General features: G+C 36.0%; 1 protein-coding gene across 2 annotated transcripts in view; it reads right to left on the minus strand.

Moving 5' to 3' along the window:
• Positions 1-3,745: 3,745 nt before the first annotated feature.
• Positions 3,746-21,692, minus strand: part of RNF145 (ring finger protein 145) — a 54,547-nt gene continuing 36,600 nt past the window's right edge. For both annotated transcript variants that reach the window (XM_036103647.2, XM_036103646.2), the window contains 5 exons: positions 18,297-18,437; positions 15,526-15,708; positions 8,932-9,079; positions 7,678-8,034; positions 3,746-5,371 (listed from right to left, as the gene is read on the minus strand). In XM_036103647.2, coding sequence (XP_035959540.1) covers positions 4,988-5,371; positions 7,678-8,034; positions 8,932-9,079; positions 15,526-15,708; positions 18,297-18,437 — 1,213 coding nt within the window. In that variant the 3' untranslated portion in view covers positions 3,746-4,987. The remainder of the gene's footprint in view (positions 5,372-7,677; positions 8,035-8,931; positions 9,080-15,525; positions 15,709-18,296; positions 18,438-21,692) is intronic.

The following is a 21,692-nucleotide window of genomic DNA, read 5'->3' on the forward strand; positions in this document are numbered from 1 at the left end:
GAGATCATTTTGTCAGATGAAGCTGAAGCCCAGAAAAACAAAGCCTGGCCAAGGATCACACAGATCAACCAGGAATAAAAATTATAGCCCAGAGCTCTAGCCTTTAGTCAAGCCTCCTCTCACCTCTTCTGTGCCGATCTGCCTAAATCCAAGGGGACCGGTAAATGATTGTCGGGGGAAACTAGCAGGCTTGGTGCCACTCGGAGAGATGACTTCAGTTTGGCAAGTTCTCATTTGGAAAGTAATAGAGTATTCCATCTAGAATTGACACAGAAGTTCTTCTAGGTTCGTGGGAATTATTTCCAGCTAGTCAGAAGCCATTCTCTTTTACCTTAGAACATACAAAACAACAGAAAAGCAAGGAGTTACTTATATCTATTAAGAATAGAAAGAAAAACTAAGGGTCAAACAGCCAACATTCATAAAAAATAGATTAGGAGAACACCAACATCAGTTTTAGTAAGAACAAGGAAAATGGATGACTCTAGAAGCATGGTTAATAGCAGGGTTTACTCAGTCTTTACCAGAAATGTCCCGACTTCCCTCTGAACCATACTGCAACCGAATGTCAAATCTGCTGGAGAAGGAAGTCTTTTTCTGAGTGGCCACAAGAATAATTAGTTCTGCAAGCTGCTCCTAGTATTTTTTATTATTTTCCAAGCAAGTGCGATCTATTAAACGCAACTTTAAAAATAGTCATAGCATTCTGTACTTTCAAAGTTGGGAGAAACAGGTGTACCTTAACGGATGAATTACGGAATTGTTTGGAATGTGTTTGAATTTCAGAAGCTGAACGATAGGCAGCAGACTTTAAAAATAGAAGTAAAAATGACTCCTGCGTGAGTGGGGGTGTACTTGTCAACAAGGGGAGTTCTGTTAGCACTGACTATAAACGTAACTTGAAAAGACTAATTCCAAAAGTGAAATTATGGGTGATTTTTATTCTTTTTAAATACTTTGCTTTCCTTGGGGCGCCTGGGTGGCTCAGTTGGTTAAGCATCTGCCTTCGACTCAGGTCATGATCCTGGTGTCCTGAGTAGGGAGCCTGCTTTTCCCTCTGCCTCTCCCCCTGCTCACGCTCTCTCTCAAATAAGTAAAATCTTTTAAAAAATACTTTGCTTTCCAAATCAAAAGCAGTGTTTAAAAAATGAGGAAAAAGTATTTTCAAAAACCATATAGGATTTAAAAAAACAATCGAAACCTTATAATTCCTACCTTCAACTTGCCAGGATTCTAATATTGGACTCTATTTTTTTGTGAAAGCCAGAGTAGAAACAACTAGAGTGTAAAACTTATTTTCTTGAAGGTGTTTTTTTTTTCAAAACTTAGCATATTCAAGTTATTAATTCCTTAAATCTCTGTAAGGCTCTTGTCCCATTACTGGAGCCGTAGGAAAAAAGGCCTCCCTTTTAAACTTGGAAACTACATAATTTTTCCTTCTCCACTAACCAATTCAATTCACAATTTAACATAACGTCAAAACCTTTAGGGAAAGCAGAGTGTTCCTGATGTCATGTGCTCATGAAAACATGTCAGGCATACCTCAGAGAACATGGGAGCCCTAGTGAGGGGATCGCAGAGCCTCGTGTTCGGGCCAGTGTTTGAAAAGCAGACCTCTAGAGACATACTGTGCCAACAGCATGGTTTAGATCACTGGAACAAGTTTTATAACATGAAAACACCACAAAGTGGAAATGCATGTTAACAACTAGTATGAGGGTTTAGATGGTTGAGTACTGACTTTGACGCCAAAGTTCATAAAGTGATAATAAGCGTTTAAGAGAAAACTGATTACGAGTGGGTATATGTACCCATGGTCTGAAAAAGAGTGGAAATCAGCAAGTGGACACAAAAAGGGCCCCAAAAGGATGTCGTATTTTCTCACTTAAATTTGATCAAGTGCAATGGAGGAGAAATCGAATCTAACTCTGTTTTCTCTTCAGAGATGGTTAAACTTTGTCTTCTTTCAGTCAAAAGTCAGTGAGTTGGAAACGATTACAAAAATGATGGGGAAATAGAAATCTGAAATACGGATGGCATCACGCAATGGTACAATCCCAGCATATCGGAACAAGTAGCAAATTAAGTCAGAGGTTCCCAGTCAGTATACTTCCAACAGGTGTGCTCCCAAAGTCTGAATACTGTGTAACTAAGACTAGGTGCTGCTTCCGCTGCGGTGTGGTAGCCCTCCGCACCGCTCACGTGCTCTCTGTCCAGGCCCCAGAGGGGGGACTGAACTTCTGCAGCGTCCTGTGCCGGTGGGGGGGTGACCGGAGGGGGCAGACGTCCACTGAATTGCTAATGGACCGTCTTCCCAGGCCCTTTGTCTCAGCCATGACCATCAGGAAGGTTCAACAGTGGCTGTTCCAGCAGCCTCCATCCAAGTTGTCTGCACCAAACAGAGCACCCGGCCAACTCCACAGTCACATAGGCAGTGTGCGTGGGACAGAAACTTTTGTTGTTTTAAAGCCACTTGAGATTTTGAGGGGTTTTGTTCCTACAACATAAGATAGCTCTCCTGAATGAAACAAAATAGGATATATACACTGAATAGAATGAGATTTGTCCACCAGGCTGCTGTCCTGAGAGGCTCATGTGACTTGGTAAGTAGAGCTGGGGTCTCTGTGCTAGTAGGAGATACAAAGTGTATTAAAACATGAAACTGATGCCAAAGAAGTCTCTAATTTTATTAGAACAGTTGAGTACTTTTCCTATGGTCTATAAGAACAGAGTCCTTTGGCCAGAAGTGTAAACAATGCTAAAAAATGGCCAAGTTTACTATGCCATAAATGATTCCAACTTTACCTGTAATTTTATTCCTTTGTTTGACAAAGCACAATATTAAACAAAGAGTTTAATATTTGAACACGCACCTTTTGCTCAAAGGATAAGTCAGTTTTAAATCAGCGGTCACTACCAGCCTACCACTAGAGGGGGCCATCTGCCAAGGATGGTGAGCCACTTGAGCTACACCCAGGGAGAAAGGCATTCTAGTCTAGCCTCTTTTCTAAACATAAAACTGCTGGTATCACCCAGGAAGCTTTGAAAAGCACATTCTCAGAAACCCCCAAAGCCTGATTCAGTAGGTCTGAAGTCGGGTTCAGATATGTGTAATTCTTAAAAATGTTAGGAGTATAGTTGACACACAATGTTGTATTAGTTTCAGGTGTGCACCAGTGCCATTCGACATCTCTCTGTATGTTCTGCTGTGCTCACCACACGTTATTACAACACCATCAACTATATTCCCTCTGCTGTACCTCTTATCCCTGTGATTTATTCATTCCCTAACCGGAAGTCTGTACTGCCCACTCCCCTTCCCCCATTTGGCCCCCTATCTCCCCCCTGTCTGGCAACCATCAGTTCTCTGAATTTATAGGTCTGATTTCTGCTTTTGTTCGTTTATTCATGTTTTGTTTTTTAGATTCCACATGAGTGAAATCATATGGCATTTGTCTTTCTCAGTCTGATTTCACTTAACATAATACCTTCTAGGTCCATCCACGAAATGTGTATTTTTTTTTTAAAAAAAAGCTCTCCCCAAATGCTTCTAATGCAAAGTTAGGTTTGCTTCCACTGGTGTAGATTTCAAAGAGCTGGTCATTCTCAATCAAAAAGTTTTGCCATCTGCAAGGCATTTCTGACAGGGATCAAGATACAAGAAACCTGGTTGGATAAAAACAAAACCTCCTAAGAACAGAATTTCAAATACTTTACAATAATAATCATCACAGGAACAAAAGAGTTATCTTCAAATTTAAATTTATTAAGACATTCAGCTATGTCTGTCAGTCTACATCCAAATTTGCTACTAAAAATAAAATAAAGTCACATCCCACATTAGGAATATCGAGTCTGAAAAACACTTTTTGAGCCAAGCCTATATTGTATAAATAAATGACTAGTTTCTTTTCATATCAAAATTCCCATAAAAAATTACATTCCCCCCTCCCCAGTTCTACCTGTAGCCATGATGAATGTAAAAATTTAAATATGACACATCCTTGTCAAAGAAAAGGTGCAAAGTCTATTAACAGCTTTAAAAGTGGCATTTGCAGAGTGTGATCATACAGTTAAGTACTCATTCCCAAAGTGCAAATATTGCCATAATTTAACACTGTTTTGATTCAGTCGCAAGAATTCAACATTACACAGATTGAAAAGTACACTTAGGGCCTTTATCAGTGCCCTAAAGCCCCTCCCACTTTGGTCTCCTACACTAACGTGGACCCCAAAGTGTTCATGAGAGTTTTAGTTTACTTCACACAGCCGACACAGTATACAATATATTAACAAAAGTTCCATATACATCAAAATATTGAAGACTCCGTCATAAAGTTCAAGAGTCTCAGATTACATGAATGCACCCGCAAGGCCCAAGTGCCCTCCCACCCCCTCCCCTAAAGCACATACGAAGTATGAGCGTGCTTCAATCTTGGAATACAATCAATGCTCTTAAGTCTTTGATTTCATTTCAGTGTTGTACAAAACTCAATTATCACCTGACTGAGTTCCAATTAACTGAGGGAAAGGGAGGTGGTGAAAAGGGCTGGTCACTACTCATACTTTGTAGTAAGAATGATCCTGTCCCATAGAAAGTGAAATGTCAGTTCTGCTTCTGCCCGCTTCTTCCCATGCTGTCCTGATGCTCTTTATCCTCCTTTCTTTAGCCCCTTTCAAGCACTCAAATCTGATTTTATTTATCCCTTATAAGTCAGGGGCAGTTTCTGAAGTTGTTGAAGTTGAATTTTCTTGGCAAACCTCTACAAAATATCAGCATAGGATATATAAATACATTTTGATTAGCACACATTGCAAAATTTCTCCCACAATGTCAGGGGGATGAAAGCAAACAGCCTCCACTGAGAGTACTTCCTGGATCAGATCCTTGGAATGTCAAGTTTCCTACCTCATCATCTCATACATTCATTCCTCAAATCTGAGCTCGAATTTCATAGTGAGTTAACTTCTCCAGAGTATCAAAGCATTACTTCTGCTTCTTTTCTTCTACGCTGACCTCAACAGGACACGCTTCATCTTTTTCACTAAAAGGATATTCCTTAGGGTCACAAGTCCCTTCCTGGCTATCTGACCTAGTGGCAATGCACTCATTATTGTCCCTAGAACCTTCTCGCATCCCAGTCCCTGGAGGATGCTCTTGATTTGGAGGCTCAGTCCCTTCCGGGAGCATGTTTTGCGCGGCTCCCGCAGGAGGGTGCGGCACCAGCTCAGCCCCCAACCCCGGAAGCTGGGAGGAGTTTTTGAGGTGGCAGTGGCACAGAGGGCAGGTCTCCTGGACATACAGCCACTTCTTGAGACAGCCTGCATGGAAGAAGTGACTGCAAGGTGTGATCACAGCAGATTTCATGTCCTAGAAGGGGGGAAAGATACCTCAATAAATGCCTATTATCTAGAATCTTTGTGGCTAATCCCAAAAGTTCTAGTTCCAACATTTCTTTCCCACAAGGTCCCCACAGAAAATCTGTAACACAGATTTTAGAATAAAACTCATTTTAGATTATAGTGATAATCCTCCTGCCTTCAGAGACTCCTTTATACCAACAATGCAAGAACCACTGGCTAAACAGTTAAAAGAAGTAAAAACCAAAAATGAGAAAGAAACGAACATCTTAACTGGCTTCTGTCTTCGTATGGAACACGAGCATCACACAACTACTGCAGTGTGATTGCTGGGTCCCTCCGCCGCCCCCCCCCCACCCCCGTGGCATGAGTGTAATTAGAACCTCAGAAAATCTGATGAAGACAGGACTTCCCACAGTTCTGCTTCAACACAGCTGAATAGATTATTCCATGATGAAATTACTGGCAAGGAGACAAAATCAGCCACATAACACCAGGGTATTGGCAAGGAAGTGGCAATTTCATTAGGGACAATGTATGTAATGCAGTCTTCAAGACAGGGTCTGTATAAGCCAGCGCTTCTCAATTTGCATCACAATCACCGGAGTGCTTGCTAACTACGCATATTCCTGGGTGCCCCCAGACCCACTGAACTGGGATATCTGAAGATGGCATTTGCAGATCTACAGTTACAGCAAGCCACCCATGTAACTTTTATGCACACTCAAGTCTGATAACCACTGGATTAAGAAGTGGTATACTTTGCATTAATGTTCCTTGCAGAAGATATACTCGGGGAGGGAAGGCTGAGGACATGATTTAATTGTTAAGAATACATATTTGGGGACTCAACCATTAATTTTGTTTTAAGTCCCAAAACAAGGAGTTGTAGTTGTCACAGAAATTCCTTGCCAAGAACTGGTAACGCCTGGGCGTCAACTTTTAAGCAGAAAGCCATTCAAGGAAAAGCAGCCAGCTGGGAAGTTAAGCAATTTGACTTTCATTTTCTGTGTGATATCAGCAGGTAGTTCTAGCACCTCAAAAAAAGTGATGTGACAAAAGGAAATACAAAAAGGAGACTCTTATTTAAATCCCAGAGATGGAATATTTATAGACATCGGCTGCTGAAGCTGATGTGCCCTGTCTTCGATGTGCTCTGTCCTGCATACGATGATGCTACCAAGCACCAAGAAGCAGAACTAAGACAATGGCCACTTCACTTGGGGGGAACCTACAATATTCCTTAGTCCCCCAAATGCAAAAACAACCTGGAAAACATTATTCTGCAAGGACCCAAAGGTATGTTCTAATAACAATAAAAAAGTGGCAGTTGCATTTTATTCTTAGACAAAATTCTTATACTAGATAGTCTTAAACACACACAAATACATACACACTCCCATCTAAACTGTAAAGCAGCCTTGGACAAAGAACATTCCCTCATACTCACTGACGCTATCTATAGTTTTATTACACCAGCTTACACTCTTTAAGAGCGATTTTAAAGGAAGAATTTCTGTTGTTGCCCTTAATTTCTATCCATACTTCCAACAGTACAGTTTAGCTATAAAAGCTGCTACCCAACCACCCCCCTGCACAGGTTACTGGTGACTAAACTGTAGGCCTATTTTTTGCTGTGATAGTTCCAAACTCATTTAAATACTATCTTTCAATTTTAATAGAAGGCAGTCGTCAGCTATTCATAACACACATGCCAAAGATGCCAGGAAGGCCAACTACAATGGCACACGGACCGGCTGCCTCTACCATATCCTCCGGCCCCCAATTCCAGACACACAGGCTTGTATCCATCTCAGATATCCATCAACCCACAGGTAAACACATACTCTCTCTACCTTCGTTAAGTAAATGAATACTTCTTCCCCATCCTGGAAATACCAGAAGGAAAACCATCAGAATCTTGGCACACCACTTTTCAGAAGTTGCTGACTCCTGAATTGATAGTATATATTTGATTGTGTGTGTGTGTGTGTGTGTGTGTGTGTGTGTGTGTGTGTGTATGTATACATATTTGGGAGTAAATATAAAATACACCTGACCTGTTTTTCCTTTATTTATGGGTGAGCAATGTTGAAAATAACAATAAATTAGAACTTGAGGGACTAAATTAAAAACTTAGTTCAGAAATAAAATGGAAATACTCTATCAGGTCTTTAATAATTTGAGGCCTATTTTTTTTTTTTAACCAAGGAAATAATTCTGCCTAGAAATTTAACTTAAATTTGGTTAATGTGGTTAAAGTCCCAGGGGATACACCAACAACCCACCCAAATGGATTCTTACTGTGCAAGTTACCTGGTAACAGATGGCACAAATATCATTGTGTTTCTCCAGCTGCTCTTTTGTAGCAATGGGTAATGATTTAATCTTATTCACAGCATCCCTGCGGAGAAGAAAGCTCTTCCACCCCAGCTGTGCCCGAAGCCACACATTATAATAGGAATGGATAAAGATGATCATTGAGCCCATTACGGTCCATTCTCCAAAGATGGTCTCTGAGACACCATAGGCCACCACACAGAGGGCCACAAGAAACTCCAGAAGGCGGTAAGTGCCATTCACATAGTAGATGACATCATCCATGTTTTCCACTGGCTCTTTTCTGAATTCCTCAACCATAAATAAGACATAAATAAAAAGTGTTCCCAAAACCTGGGGGAAAAAATACATGTATTTTAAAACAGAGTATGACCACTAAAAAAGACTTTTCATAGACTTTAAGCAATAACAACAATCCTAATACTCTTAGGATGCCATATTTAGAATCAGAGGAAACCATGGTTTAATTAAAATGTGGGTGGATCTCAGTAATCCAGGCATTTGATACCAAAAAGCCGTATCTTGAGACTTTCTTTAAAAAATTCTGATTAGTCATCACTTTTCTCTGACTCATCCTTTCCTTTTCTTCCCCAGATCACCAAAACCATTAAAATTCTATTTAAATTTTCCTAATTCTGTAGTTGTACATGCTCCTCAACTTTCAAAGAACCTTTACCTCTACAAGGAACAATGAATAAATCTTTGTTGCCAGTGTTATATTTTCTTTTACTTCTTACTGATCAGGCAGCAAAGATCCACTTTCAAGTTATAATAAGCTTATTATTTCCAGGGCAATACTGTCTGTTGTGCATATCTATGTGTGTATTACACACATATGTCATATATTCATACACATCACAAAACTAAGGATATTTTCAAGTGGGTATTTACTTAAAAAATGTGCTCCAAACAAGCTACAAAATCTTTTAATATTTTATAGTTGCTTATCAATTTAAGCTTTACACGATAGCTCTGTATCCATTTTAAACATTTGCAAAGTTTAATTACCTTGATTAAAAAATACAGTGACATAGATAGGTGTGGTATTTTAATAACCTACCGTCTAACTTCTATGCTCATATCAGTGTAATGTTTTTCTGATAAGTAAGGTAGGAAGTTATCACCTAAATAGGCCACTTATAATCATTCATCTCAAAAAAGTTTAATTCCTTTTCTGGAAGGAAAAATAAGAAAATCAGTTATTATATAGTTAATTATTCCTAGGCTTACCTGAAGAGAAGTGAGAATGCTGCTAGAAATAATGATAAGCAGCCAAAAATCCATGTGGAAAAACTGGCAAATCATGTAAGCCATGTAAGCAGGGAACACTAGTAAAAATAAACAAAGGCTCACAGCACGGAAGTGTTTCCATAAACTCCTAGAAAAAGAAAAATACTCCTTTAAAGCGCCTGTCACCCAGGACCACAACAATCATGTTAGCAACTGATAGGTCTTGGGCCATGCTGACATTTCCCAAATACTTTACTAAGCATCCTTCTCCTTGCCAGTCACTGTACTAGATTTCAGGACAGGGGTCATAGGCCTGGTATTTCAAAGCCACCTGAGTCACCTTTTCTCTTCTCTCCACTCAGTCAAAATTGCCAAACACCATCAATTCTCTTTTCTTTATTTTTTTCAATAGTTAGCTTTCAGTTCCATCCATTTCTATCAATTTCAGTGATCTCAGGCTTTTGGAGCACTAAGCCTTAACAATAATGTGTGATCTTAAGTCATGAGACATCTCCCCACCTGTTACACTGTGATGAAAATCTCTGCTACTGTGAGCGCAGTATTACTAAGAGGAATGGTTCTCCAACAGCTATATTAATCCTCACATCTGTCAGGGCTAGAGGCGGAAAAACTATGAACAACTGTGTTGCAGGACCTACTAGCTGGTCTTCCTCCCCTAGTCCCAATCTATCCCAGACACTGCCTGCCTGATTAATCTTCCTAAAGCTCTACTAGCATAATACTGTCAATGCCTTCTCTAACTTCCTAGCCTGGCATCTGAGCTCCTCGACTCCCACTGTTTCGGTCCAAACTTGTCAACACCTGTTCCTCACTTATAAGCAAAGATGGTTAATTAACTATACTCCCAGAAAAACACAAGCACTCTTACACCCCACTAGAAATGCCTCTGTCCCACTCTCTCTTGTTCTAAACCCTTTAGGCTAGCTCAAACTAATCAGGTAATGTGAATCCTTTCTCCAGGAATCACTGACCCTCTCAGAATTCCTAACACTGGTACCAGCCAATCATACACTAAAACTATAGTCTTGTTTCAATGCTACAGATATTTATATGTTGTATGCCTAAACATTTTTATTTCTATTTTATAGTTATTATTTAAATAATATATATGTACACAGACATAAAAATGTCTTATCACCCAAATTTAAACTCCTTGAAAAAAAGAACAGCAACTCCTTCACATAGCTCAGCTTTTAAGCTCAAAGCTTGTTTGAAGTGCCAAATAAAACTTGAATATTTATTTCTTCTTGATATTTTTCAAATTATTTTCCATTTATTACTACCTTTTTTTTTTCAAACCTATCTATCCACCCAAATGCAAAGCCCTATGATATAAGCAAGACAGAAGTTATCATGGTTATCTCAAGAGGGAGTACTATATATATGTAAGTATATATATATAACTTCATATATATAGCTCAATGTATACATATACTTTATACATAGCTTAGTGTGTATATATATTATATATATACTTTTTACATATAATAAAACTTTATACTTTTAAGACACCCAGTAAATCAAGAGACTTTCTTAGACTTAGATTTCAGTTTCGGATTCCACTTGAACCCTACTTGTCAATGGTGGAATACATACACAGAAGGAGCCCCATAGTTATGGCAAAAAGGAGAAGGGACATAATTTCTTCTTTTGTGTACCTCTTCATATATCAAAATATTCTAATAAATCATTCCTTAAATACACCCCAATTTTAGATAGATTGTATACTAAGTTCTAAAAGATACATAAACAAAAACCTTCCCCAACAAGTACCTTAAGCAGAACTTTGAAAAATCTTTCCTTACAACAGAAAAAAGGTCATTTCTACCCCCTGTAATTTTACTTATAGTTACTTTATATACCTGATTTACAAGCAAATAAAGATAGAGGGGCTGCCACAAAGGATTAAAAAAAAAAAAGATATTAGATATTTCCATTTCCTGGGTAAATAAAAGCCAAAGGTGGAGTACTTTTTTAACACAGTGATCACTAATCTAGAAAGAAATCAGTGTGAACCCAAAACAGATTTCCTCTCTTTTAAAACACAAAACTCAATTACAATCTATTAACTGAATATCAAAACTTAAAATTATTGATTTCCTATAAAAGATGAACATTTATTCATTTAATCATTGAGGAAATGTAGATTTCAATCAAAATCATTTAGAGCTCATGGCTGCAAAAAAAATTAATTTTTAATTAAAAATCATTATCTGTGATCTCAAATCCATGCAGTCTCAAGGAAACAAAAAAAAAGGCGGCATAAGGAAAAATAACCACACACAAAGTTAAATGCTAGACTGTATGGGACTTTCTATAATTAGTAATTCAGAGAAGAATTATTATTACGGTAAAAATTAAAGCTAGGTACTTGGGAACTGTTTTACAACTTTTCTTGCAAACATTTTCTACCTTCCAAAGTTATGGGAGAAACATAAACTTGTCAGTAGTTCTGCTTTGAGATCCAAAACATAAAAAGTTTTACTTTTTCAAAGAAAGGCAGGCAGGAAGGAATTACTGTAACAGTAGTTATACTTTATTAGATATTAAATTATAAATCATTTTAATAGGGTAATTTGCCTTAAAGCTCTAAATATATTTTTCAAAATCAAGCTATGATCCATTTATATAAAATAGGTATATGTTTACATATAGACGTAAGTATATTATTTTTATATACATACAGAGAGAAGCATAAACACCATTATGCCAAGAGTTATAATTTACTTCTAATTTTGGCGTGTGTATACACACCAACACACAAATATATATACACAAACATAGGTGTGTATATTATACACACAAATATATATCCTTATTTAAATAGTTAAAATTCAATAAAAATCTAATTTAAAATTAAATATAAAATGAATAGCAGAAAACAACATTGAAATCTTATCCTATTAATAGGTTAAGCACTATAAAATAAAATAAAAAATTTTTACATTCACCCCGACCCATTTTTTTTAGAAGTTTGTCATTTCAAAATCTACTATGTAATTTGAGTAAGTGGACCATTATCCTAAAATTCCTTGTTAAAAACTGGAATAAAATTTACAGATAAGGGCAACAATTATCTCTATGGCTAAAACTGAGACACCTTTTTAAGTTAAACACTGGAAATTACCTCTAGTCCAAGCAACTCCAAAGACATGTGAGGCTTTTCTACCCCTAGTAATTATTTCTTAAATGACAGAGAGAAGCAGTGTTATATGAATTATTGATATTATCTCTTAATTATTTCTCTAATTTGAGAATTAAGATATTTTTCGTTTCCCTTCTCAATCCCCAGTACTCTGAATTAGTCATAATCCTTAATTCAGGATGCACTGTCACCATTGGTCTGTGGGTGTCCCTCTTTTTACTGAGCTAGTAATCTAATTAGCTATCTTAAATATTGTAACAAGCCTTCATGAACCTGTCTCCCCATACAAAAGTGAGGGCCCGGACAATAACCCACATTTAACTATACAGCAGGCCTGCCTATTCCACGTCCTGCCTCCCTGCACCCATTGAAAGCATTAACTTGAATCTGTGTTCTTTACTCTCTTGCTTGCTTTTCCTTTTTATAGTTTCGTTTATTAATCTATATGTATTCCTAAAGAGTATATTTAAAATTTTTGCTTTTAACACAAAAATAACATCCTATACTGTCATCTTTTGGGATTTACTTTTTAACTTTATAATGCTATGAATCATGCATATTGTTTTCTGTGTCACTGCATTTCTAATATTCCATAGTGACTATTACCACATTTACTCACCCACTTTCCTGCTTGATTGTCATTTGGGTTGTTCCCAGATTTCTGCTACTGTGAATTGTGCTATGAACGTTCTTCTATATGTCCTTACTGAACATGTGTAAGAACGTCTAGAGTATACATGTAGGAGGAGAGAATGGCCACACTGTTTCCAAAGTGATTACACCACTTTACACTCCCACCAGAAACCAGGGATACCATGTCATCTAGACCTTTTCCACTCTAGATAATTAGCTGACTTCCCTTTCTCTCTCCCTTCTTCCTTCCTTCATTCCTTGCCAATCTCACAGGTTTAAAACAGCACTTCAGTGTGGTCTTGATTTACATTTCTCTCATCACTAAAGATGCTGAACCTCTCTTCATATTCATGTGTCTCCTCTTTCACTAAAAGCCTAAAGATAAAAATGTATTTTATCCATTCTCTTGCTCATTTGAGCTATTTGTATATTGATACCAATTCTTGGGCAAGTGCAAATACTATGAATATCTTCTCCCAGTTTGTAAAGTTAACTTTAGGTCTAAAAAGTTATTAACTGTAATTGTTAGATTTATCACTCTTTCCTTTCATAATCACAGTCATTCCTAATTCTTAGTCTCACTCTCCCACAGCAGTTCTGTCAGTTTAAGAAACTGTTTCCTTACTTGAAAGTCCAAAATATATTAGCCTATGTGAGTTTTAATTTTTTGTTTTTGACATTTTAGGTCTCTAACATTCCAGAGTTGATCCTTTGTTTATGGTGTGAGATAGGAACCCATTCTATCCTTTTCCAAATAGAAACCATTTTTTCCAGCAACATTACGGAAGAGTACCACCTGTCCCCACTCACTGGACATGCCACCCTTGTCATATACCAAAGTCCAACATATATGGGTCTGTTTGGGGGCTCTCTGTTCCAGTGCTCAAGCTGTCTATACTCCAGCCAATATTACAAATCTGCATAGTACCTCCTGCTATGAGTGAAATAAAACTTTATCTTTCTCAAGTTGTCTGATTTCCATACAGGGATTATACCAGCTGGACAGAATGAGTTGGGTAGTGTTCTTTTTATTGTCTGGAAGTGTGTGTTTCAAATAGGGATAATCTGTTCCTTCAAAGTTTGGAACTTGCCTGTAATACCATTTGGGTCAAGGGATGTTTGCCATTTGCTTCCACTTCTTTAACAGTTACAGAACTATCCAAGTTTTTAAATTCTTCTTGAGTCAGTTCTAATCAGCTACATTTTTCTCATACTCTTCGATTTCATTTGTTTTAAAAAGTACTGGCATTTGGCTGTTGATAGTACTCTCTTATTTACCACAGGCGATGGTGGGAGAGAAGAACCTAACCCTAACAATTCATCCCTTTTTCATCCTTTCACAGCCAAGAACCCCTCTTGCCTTAGGCGAATGCTGCAGTGGACACCAGTAAGAACACTGACAACGATGCAAAATAACCACCCCACACCCACACACAGGGCTTCTCAGTTTTGTTCCTTTCCTTTTAAATTTCCTCTCCATTTGACCTTAGAGGAAAAAGCCAGTAATGAGGCTACTTCAACATCCTGGTGGGAATCAGAACTGGATTTACTGGTTCTTACGGCAGTGGAATTATGTATTTCTTACTCTTTTCTGATACTTTCTATAGTATTATATTAGTCTTATCAGTATATGCTAAATTAATTTGTGTAAGTAATACTACTAAATGATACTGCCAGAAATGACAAAATAGCGTTGTACTTAGGTCAAAAACAACCCATTTAAATGGCTACTTAACCAAGCTCACCACTGAGTTCAACATCTTAAATGCTTCTATTGAGATACGTTAAACCTCAAAACCAAATCTCAAATAACTATAATTAAAATGATTATCTGAAACAAATCAAAGAGCTCTAAGCTTATTTAAATTAAATTGACTCTTGCAGCCTTTCCACCATTTGAGAAAAATTTCAGAATGTTCAGCAATGTGGGATATGGGAATAAAAAGATAAATCTGATGAACTGTAATTAAAATGTTAATTTGAAATGTTTTAAAAATCTGCTGTCAAAATTCTATCTCCCAAAAGACTGCCTGTTCCCTTACTCATAAAACACTACCAAAGAAGCAATAAATTAAGGTTATTTCAAAAATCACCAGAATGTCAACAGACGCTGGAAAGAAACAGTGGTGCTGAATTTTTAGTAATTCTTCATAGAATGTCCTTGTATAAACTACAGTAAGCCTAATTCTACCTTAAAGAGCTAAATAGTAACTTGACTTTTATTCCTTAAGAGAACTTCTGTAATATGGCATGAACATGAATGCAGCTATTAATTTCACCTGGTCCCATAAGGTGTCAAGAATCCCCATTAAAACCTCAGTAAGTTAAAACTGTCTAAAGGCCATCAGATGAGGCCATTATTCCATAAATGACTATCTTTAGGACTGCCTGAGAGCCTTTCTCTCTCCTTCAAATGATTTTCTCTGTTCTCTCAACGCTTTCTCTGCTTTAGCATTACACAGAATAAAATTATATTATTTACTGTATTTCCTGGACTAAATTTGATGCTCTCCATTCTTCATTTTAAAACTGAATATAAAAAGTATTAATTAAATTTCTCTGAAGAAGAAAAAGTTGACTTGTAATTACATGGCCTTTGATGTGATTTCTAACTATAAGAATCTTGAGGAAAAAAACAGAAAAGTCAAACATATAGAAAAATAAAAAGGTAAACTTGTTACCTTACGCTAATACCAATTATTCATCCATTTCCTATCTCTAAATATTATCTAAATCTTCAGACAACAAACTCATATAAAGAATATTACAAAAATTTCTTTTAGGAAGTTTCTTACTTGTCTCTAGATGCTCCCAGCGCCAAAACAATAGGATCTGCAATCTCTAACATAGACTGTAGAATAGAAGCTACGACAATGAAAAGGATAATACTGAGCAGGAATGCCCGGTGAACAACCTGTAGTTCTATCAGACCAGTCTGCACTGCCAGGATTAACAGCGTAACTCCTTCTGTCATGCCCCTAAAAAAAGCATACGTTTTCAGAAAAACAATCAGAATCTCATTTCATTCCAAGAGAAAATAATCCAAAGACTTACACTGTTGTTACATATTTGTGATCTAGTCTGACTTAGACAAAAAAACCTAATCAGAATATTAACTTATATAGAACATCGATGTAATAGTAATACACAGTCATAATATACCATTATATGTGTGCAAAATGTAATAGCTATTATTTTAGCATACACTGAGGAGATAAAAAGCAACTTCTAGGATAAATAAAAGTGTTCTAACCAGGCTTTGCTAATGAGCCAGATATTCTACCATTCTTAGATATCCACTGAATTATATTTATATCATGAGCTGTATCTTGATTATAAAAAATAAAATCATAGGTGAATGTCTTCATAATCTTGGAGTAGGAAAGGTCTCTTTAAGTAGACCATAAGAACTAGAGAAGACATAAATATAAACTTTCTTGAAATTCAGTTTCCATATGGAAAATACATAAAAAATCTTGAGATCTTTTTTTCATCTTATTGACTTGATTTATAAAAAACTCTCACAAATAAATGAACAAAGGTTAAGTCCAGTTTTCAAAACCACAAATGAATAAATATTTCAAAGTTTGATGACCCAACCATTGACAAGGAATTTTGAGAAAAAACAGGGAGACAAATGTTGAGATAAAACAGATAAAACCTTTCTAGAGAAAAACTTGCTAATAAATTTAGAAATGTATATACCCTTCAACTCAATAATATTACTGGTAATTATTTACCCTATGGATGTACTACAAAAAATTTAAATATAAGAGAAAATATAGTAAATAATAGAACATGCTATGTGATATCACAGGGATACAATTGGCAAAATCCAGACTCTGAAAAACTAAACAGGACTATCTGGTGTCTTCAACAAATAAAATGAAAGGGAAAAAATACAGACACAGCAGGGACCTAAATATTAAAAGAAACTTAAAAAATAGTTTACCAACTGCCATATGGGCCTTATTTGGATCTGAAGTTGAACAAAAAATGTTAAAAACACAAAAAAGGGAAATATGAACACCAACTGGGAATTTTATGTCAAGGAATTCTTCTCTTACTGGGAATGAATGTACTATTGTAGTTACGCTTTTTCCAATGAGACAATGAGACTGAAATATTTATGGGTAAGATGGTATTATATCTGGGATTTACACCAAACAAAGGCAGCTGGGGATTATGGAGGGGACAAAGTAAGTGGAGTAGATAGGGGCATGCATGACGGAAGACTGGCTATATTACTGGAGATGGATGACAGGTATATGGAGGTTCATTTTACTATTCTCTCAACTTTATTAATTTAAAAGTTTTCTAATTAAGAGTTAAAAAAAAAGAGACATATACAAAGGTACCATTTTTTAATAGCAAAAAAAGAAAAAAAGAAATACATCCATATTTTGGAATACTATACCTTTATCAAAAAGAATGAGGATGTCTTTGTGTTGACATAAAAAAACATCTAAAACATATTTAAGTGAAAAACTAAAGTGCAGAACTGTGTATAGTATGTGGAAATGAAACAAAAACAAAAGTAGCAAATATATAGGTGTGTGTAGAAAGAAATTTTAAAATAACCGTTATAAGCTGTTACCCTTCAGGGAGAGGAAATGGCAAGCAGGGGGAGGAAGAGTTGTCACTTCCCATTTCATATTTTCTGAATGGTGTGAATTTGTGAGCTTATACATGAATTATTTTTCTTTCTTGCCCTCCTTCCTCTTTTGCCATTATTAAGGTGTTAGCTGGGACTAGCAGGAAGATTATAAAGCATTTTTTTCTCTTCTGTCATAAAAAAATATTGTACACCCAAAAAAAATGTTTCCTCCAATTTACAAGATACTCACCATCTACTAATTCTGAAACATTCCATAAAGATTTAAAGACTTTAAGAAGATTATATAAATTTATATAAATGAAACCATTAAAAATTCCTATTTTAACAGAAATCGTGACAACTTCTAGAAATAGGGTTTCCCAATATCTGATCTTAGTGATTTAATAACTAGATTAACTATTCTGCATTCTCATTAATGCATCCTTTGAAACTTCAATCAGTATCCAAATTATGTCCACACACAAAAAAAATTTTTAAGTATCAAATATAGAAATTGGATTTTAACAGGTCTACACTTAAACTTCAAATGGGAAAAAGCAAGCTATCAAAAATCTCTTAGGGCGCCTGGGGGGCTCAGTTGGTTAAGTGTCCAACTCCTGATTTCAGCTCATGACTCATGATCTCAGGGTTGTGAGACTGAGCCCCATGTCAGGCTCTGCACCTGGTGTGGAGCCTGCCTATGATTCTCTCTCTCCCTCTGCCCCTCCCCCGCGAAAAAAATCTCTTAAATCTAGGAAAGTGTCCAATATATATTGATATGTACACAGAGTAAAAATTCATCTTTTACATATGGAAATTCAGTTATATTTTCAAAGTATTTTAAATCCAAATAGTTGCAACCATTCAAAAAAAAATCTCAAAATTCCATTTCCTCTGAAATTCATCATTACTTCTTCAAGGTATATATAATATTTAAATGTCTAGAGGTATCCATAGTCAAGAACTTACCGATTCATGGCAGGATCATTCATGAAAGCTCGATAACCCTGCAGGTAAAACTTGCAGAGTGTCAGAACACCCAAGGCAACAAAGGAAACCGTGAAGACCAAACCCAAAAGCGAATAAGGAGTGCTGCAGCATTCAGCAATACTAGAAAAAGGGGGGTGGGGAAATATTGACAGATAAAAATTTTCCATTTGAAATAAAACCATCTTAAGCCTTCAAATAACCACCAACCTTGACCTGATCCTCATCAATTAAAACACCCCAAACCAAAATTTGACGTAAAAATCACCTAACCACTCCATTAATAATTTAAATCCATTCTTCTAGTATCCTAACCTACATTTTTTTAAATCTCTTTGGCAAATATTCAGTACACAGCACCGTATCTGAAACAAAGTCTTCTCTTTATTTATCTATCACCTCTTTCAAAAGCAGTAAGGGCTTAAATTTTCTTCAAACCCTAAGAAACGTATAATTAACATGCTGATAATATTCAAAAAAGACTCATATATAGCTGCCCATAGTACCTTCTGAAAAATGTTTACTATTCAAATTGTGCTAATATGATTACTTCTCAAAACTCCTTATTTGACCAAACTGCTACCAGGGAAGGCCCATATTGACTTTGCAGCTCCCAACTCCTCTCAATACAACAGTATTTTCCATATTATTAATACTTTAAATTTTAATTTAATTTAGGTTTACATAATTGCATTTTTTTCTGGATTATTTCAAAAGCATATCCAAGAATACAGCCTAAGACCATTTAAAAATAATTTTATCATCAACTTTTAACATAAAAGTTTGCTATGAATACCACTTACAGGAACTGGAAGACCTTACACTAACTAAAGCTTGTAAATACTTTCACACTTTATGGAAATACATTCCATACTTTCACTGAACATATTAGAAACTTATTAACAAGTATTTTACAAACATATGTAATATTATGTACTAATAATCTGGATTTAACATTTATACAGCATTTAACAAATGTTCAGAGAAGTTTGAGAATTCCAGTTAAGAATTTCATTTGTATGCATGAGGAATTCATTCAGGCAAATCAATACCTATCCTTTACTATGTAGCTCTGTGCTTCTGCTACATAGTCACTCTTCCTACACAATTAACTGCTCATAAGTAAGTTTTTAAGTGAAAACATCTACTTTTCCATAGACCAATGTACATTATGATGAGAAAAAAATATCTGTTTTTCTTTTAGGAGTCAAGATATCTATGAGTCATGGTGGTTGATAGCTAAAAGAATGACTGTATGGCATTCTTACAAATCTAATTTCTGAAATGTGACATTTTCTCAGAGAAATCCTTATGCAGGATGTTTAAACAAATTGTCTAGTAACTAAAAAGTAATAACCATGGCTAAAAATATACTAAAAATTTTACTTCTCACTGGAAAAGCCTGAAAATTTTACTGATGATCCATGCAATTTCTCTATTCTTGTCTTAATATTTAGAGAAATCTTTTACACCCAAGCAGTATGATTTAATTACATTTTCAAGAGGATATTTTCAAAAGAGAACATAAGCAAAAGGTTTCAACCTAACTTTGGGGAAGTGAAAGAATTTGGAAAACTTTATAAAACTTTTCTTCCTCTCTCTCTTCAGTGAGATGTTTTACTGATTTTAGTTTCTATTTGCTGGCTGCAAAAACAAAGTTTTTGTTTGCATGTGCTTTTTTAGTTGGTTTGTTTAGTCAGAGTATGCTGATAAACTTGCAATCTTCCTTTTGTAAATAAGTTGTTCTTTGGCAAGGCAAACACACCAATGTAACCTGGCACAAAGCAGCATCAGGGACAACAAACAATGCTTACAGAGATAGAAATTAACAGAAGAACCAATTCACTTCTCTGTTAACAAACAAATTTAAACATTCCTATATTTAGAAGGGGTACTCTATTCTATGTACAAAACAGAATAGAGAGAAAAATCATTTTGTCAAGACACCTAAACCTCATCTAAAAATTTCAGTATTACTTTCTTACTTTGTAAATAAGTCCAAACCCATTCATGGCTTACTGATTTGTTAAGCCTATTACACTATGCTACATTTGATCTGATTGTGCTTTTTAATGGCTAATAATATGGTTTAAAACATGACCAATCCCAGTCTCACACTTAGGTTATTATCCTAACCAAAGGATTCTATTTCTCTTTCTCTTTAAATTGAATTACTTTTTGGATCATTTTAAAATTCTTCATAAAACTTTCATAATATTTACATTAAAAAACAATAGCAGGGGCGCCTGGGTGGTTCAGTCATTAAGCGTCTGCCTTCAGCTCAGGTCATGATCCCAGGGTCCTGCTCTGCGGGAAGCCTGCTTCTCCCTCTCCCACTCCCCCTGCTTGTGTTCCCTCTCTCACTGTTTCTCCCTCTGTCAAATAAATAAATAAAATCTTAAAAGAAAAATAAAAAATAAACAATAGCAGTAAAACTTCATTAATAATGAACTGGCTATTAAAATGTATTTGATATCAATTTATTGCATGCTTATAGAAGCTACTTATCAACTAAAAGTGTTATTTTTAGAAAGTACAAAATCTGACTCAGTGCCAATAAGTTTATTCTGCTTATTTACTGAAATAGGTACTGCCCTATGACATTTTTATTGCTTTTTAACACTGTGTAACATTTTCCCTGCACCCCTTACTGCACAGTGCTCCATCACTTGGTTGGCTGAGAAACAATGGCTGTATTAACTAAAACTCAACACTTTTGTCTGCCTATATGTACTCTCCCGAAGGACAGAGTTTTATTCTTGCCTGTATGTGCCAGGGAATGAAGATATATAGCCATGTGCTAGGTTCTGAGGGCTTGAGATTCAAACTCAAGAGTGGAAAAATGACAAATGTGGATGTAGCTCACAACAAAGATACTTTAGTAGAAAAAGGACTCAGATGACTTAAGACTATTTTTAAAAAAAAAACTAAATCTTAAAAACCAAGTCTTACAATTCCTTTGGGGCAAACAGCAAAGCATTATGATATACTCACTTCTCCAATTATTTGACTGTATCTGAATAATGAAGCAAAACATTAAAAATAACAGGGCATTAGTTGCAAGAGTAAGGTTTGAACTCAGATGGGCTCTGACATCAGCACGGCTTCTTTCAACGGTGTCACCTGGGGCAAGGTACTCTCGGTACAGTCTCCTCAGCTATTAAAAAATGGTAAATGATAATAAAGGCACCTATCTCTCAGGGTTGCTGTCAAGATTAAGTGTGAAGAAAAGTGTTCAGGAATGTGGTGGCACATATTAAATACTCACTAACTGATAATTATTTTTAGTAACATGTTTTATTTACCCAACCAATAGCTTAACTCGAAATTAAAAAAATATTTTTAAAATTTGCTATGTACCTTTCCACAAATCATTTG

Source organism: Halichoerus grypus, chromosome 2, assembly GCF_964656455.1.
Source record: "Halichoerus grypus chromosome 2, mHalGry1.hap1.1, whole genome shotgun sequence".
Lineage (NCBI taxonomy): Eukaryota > Metazoa > Chordata > Mammalia > Carnivora > Phocidae > Halichoerus > Halichoerus grypus.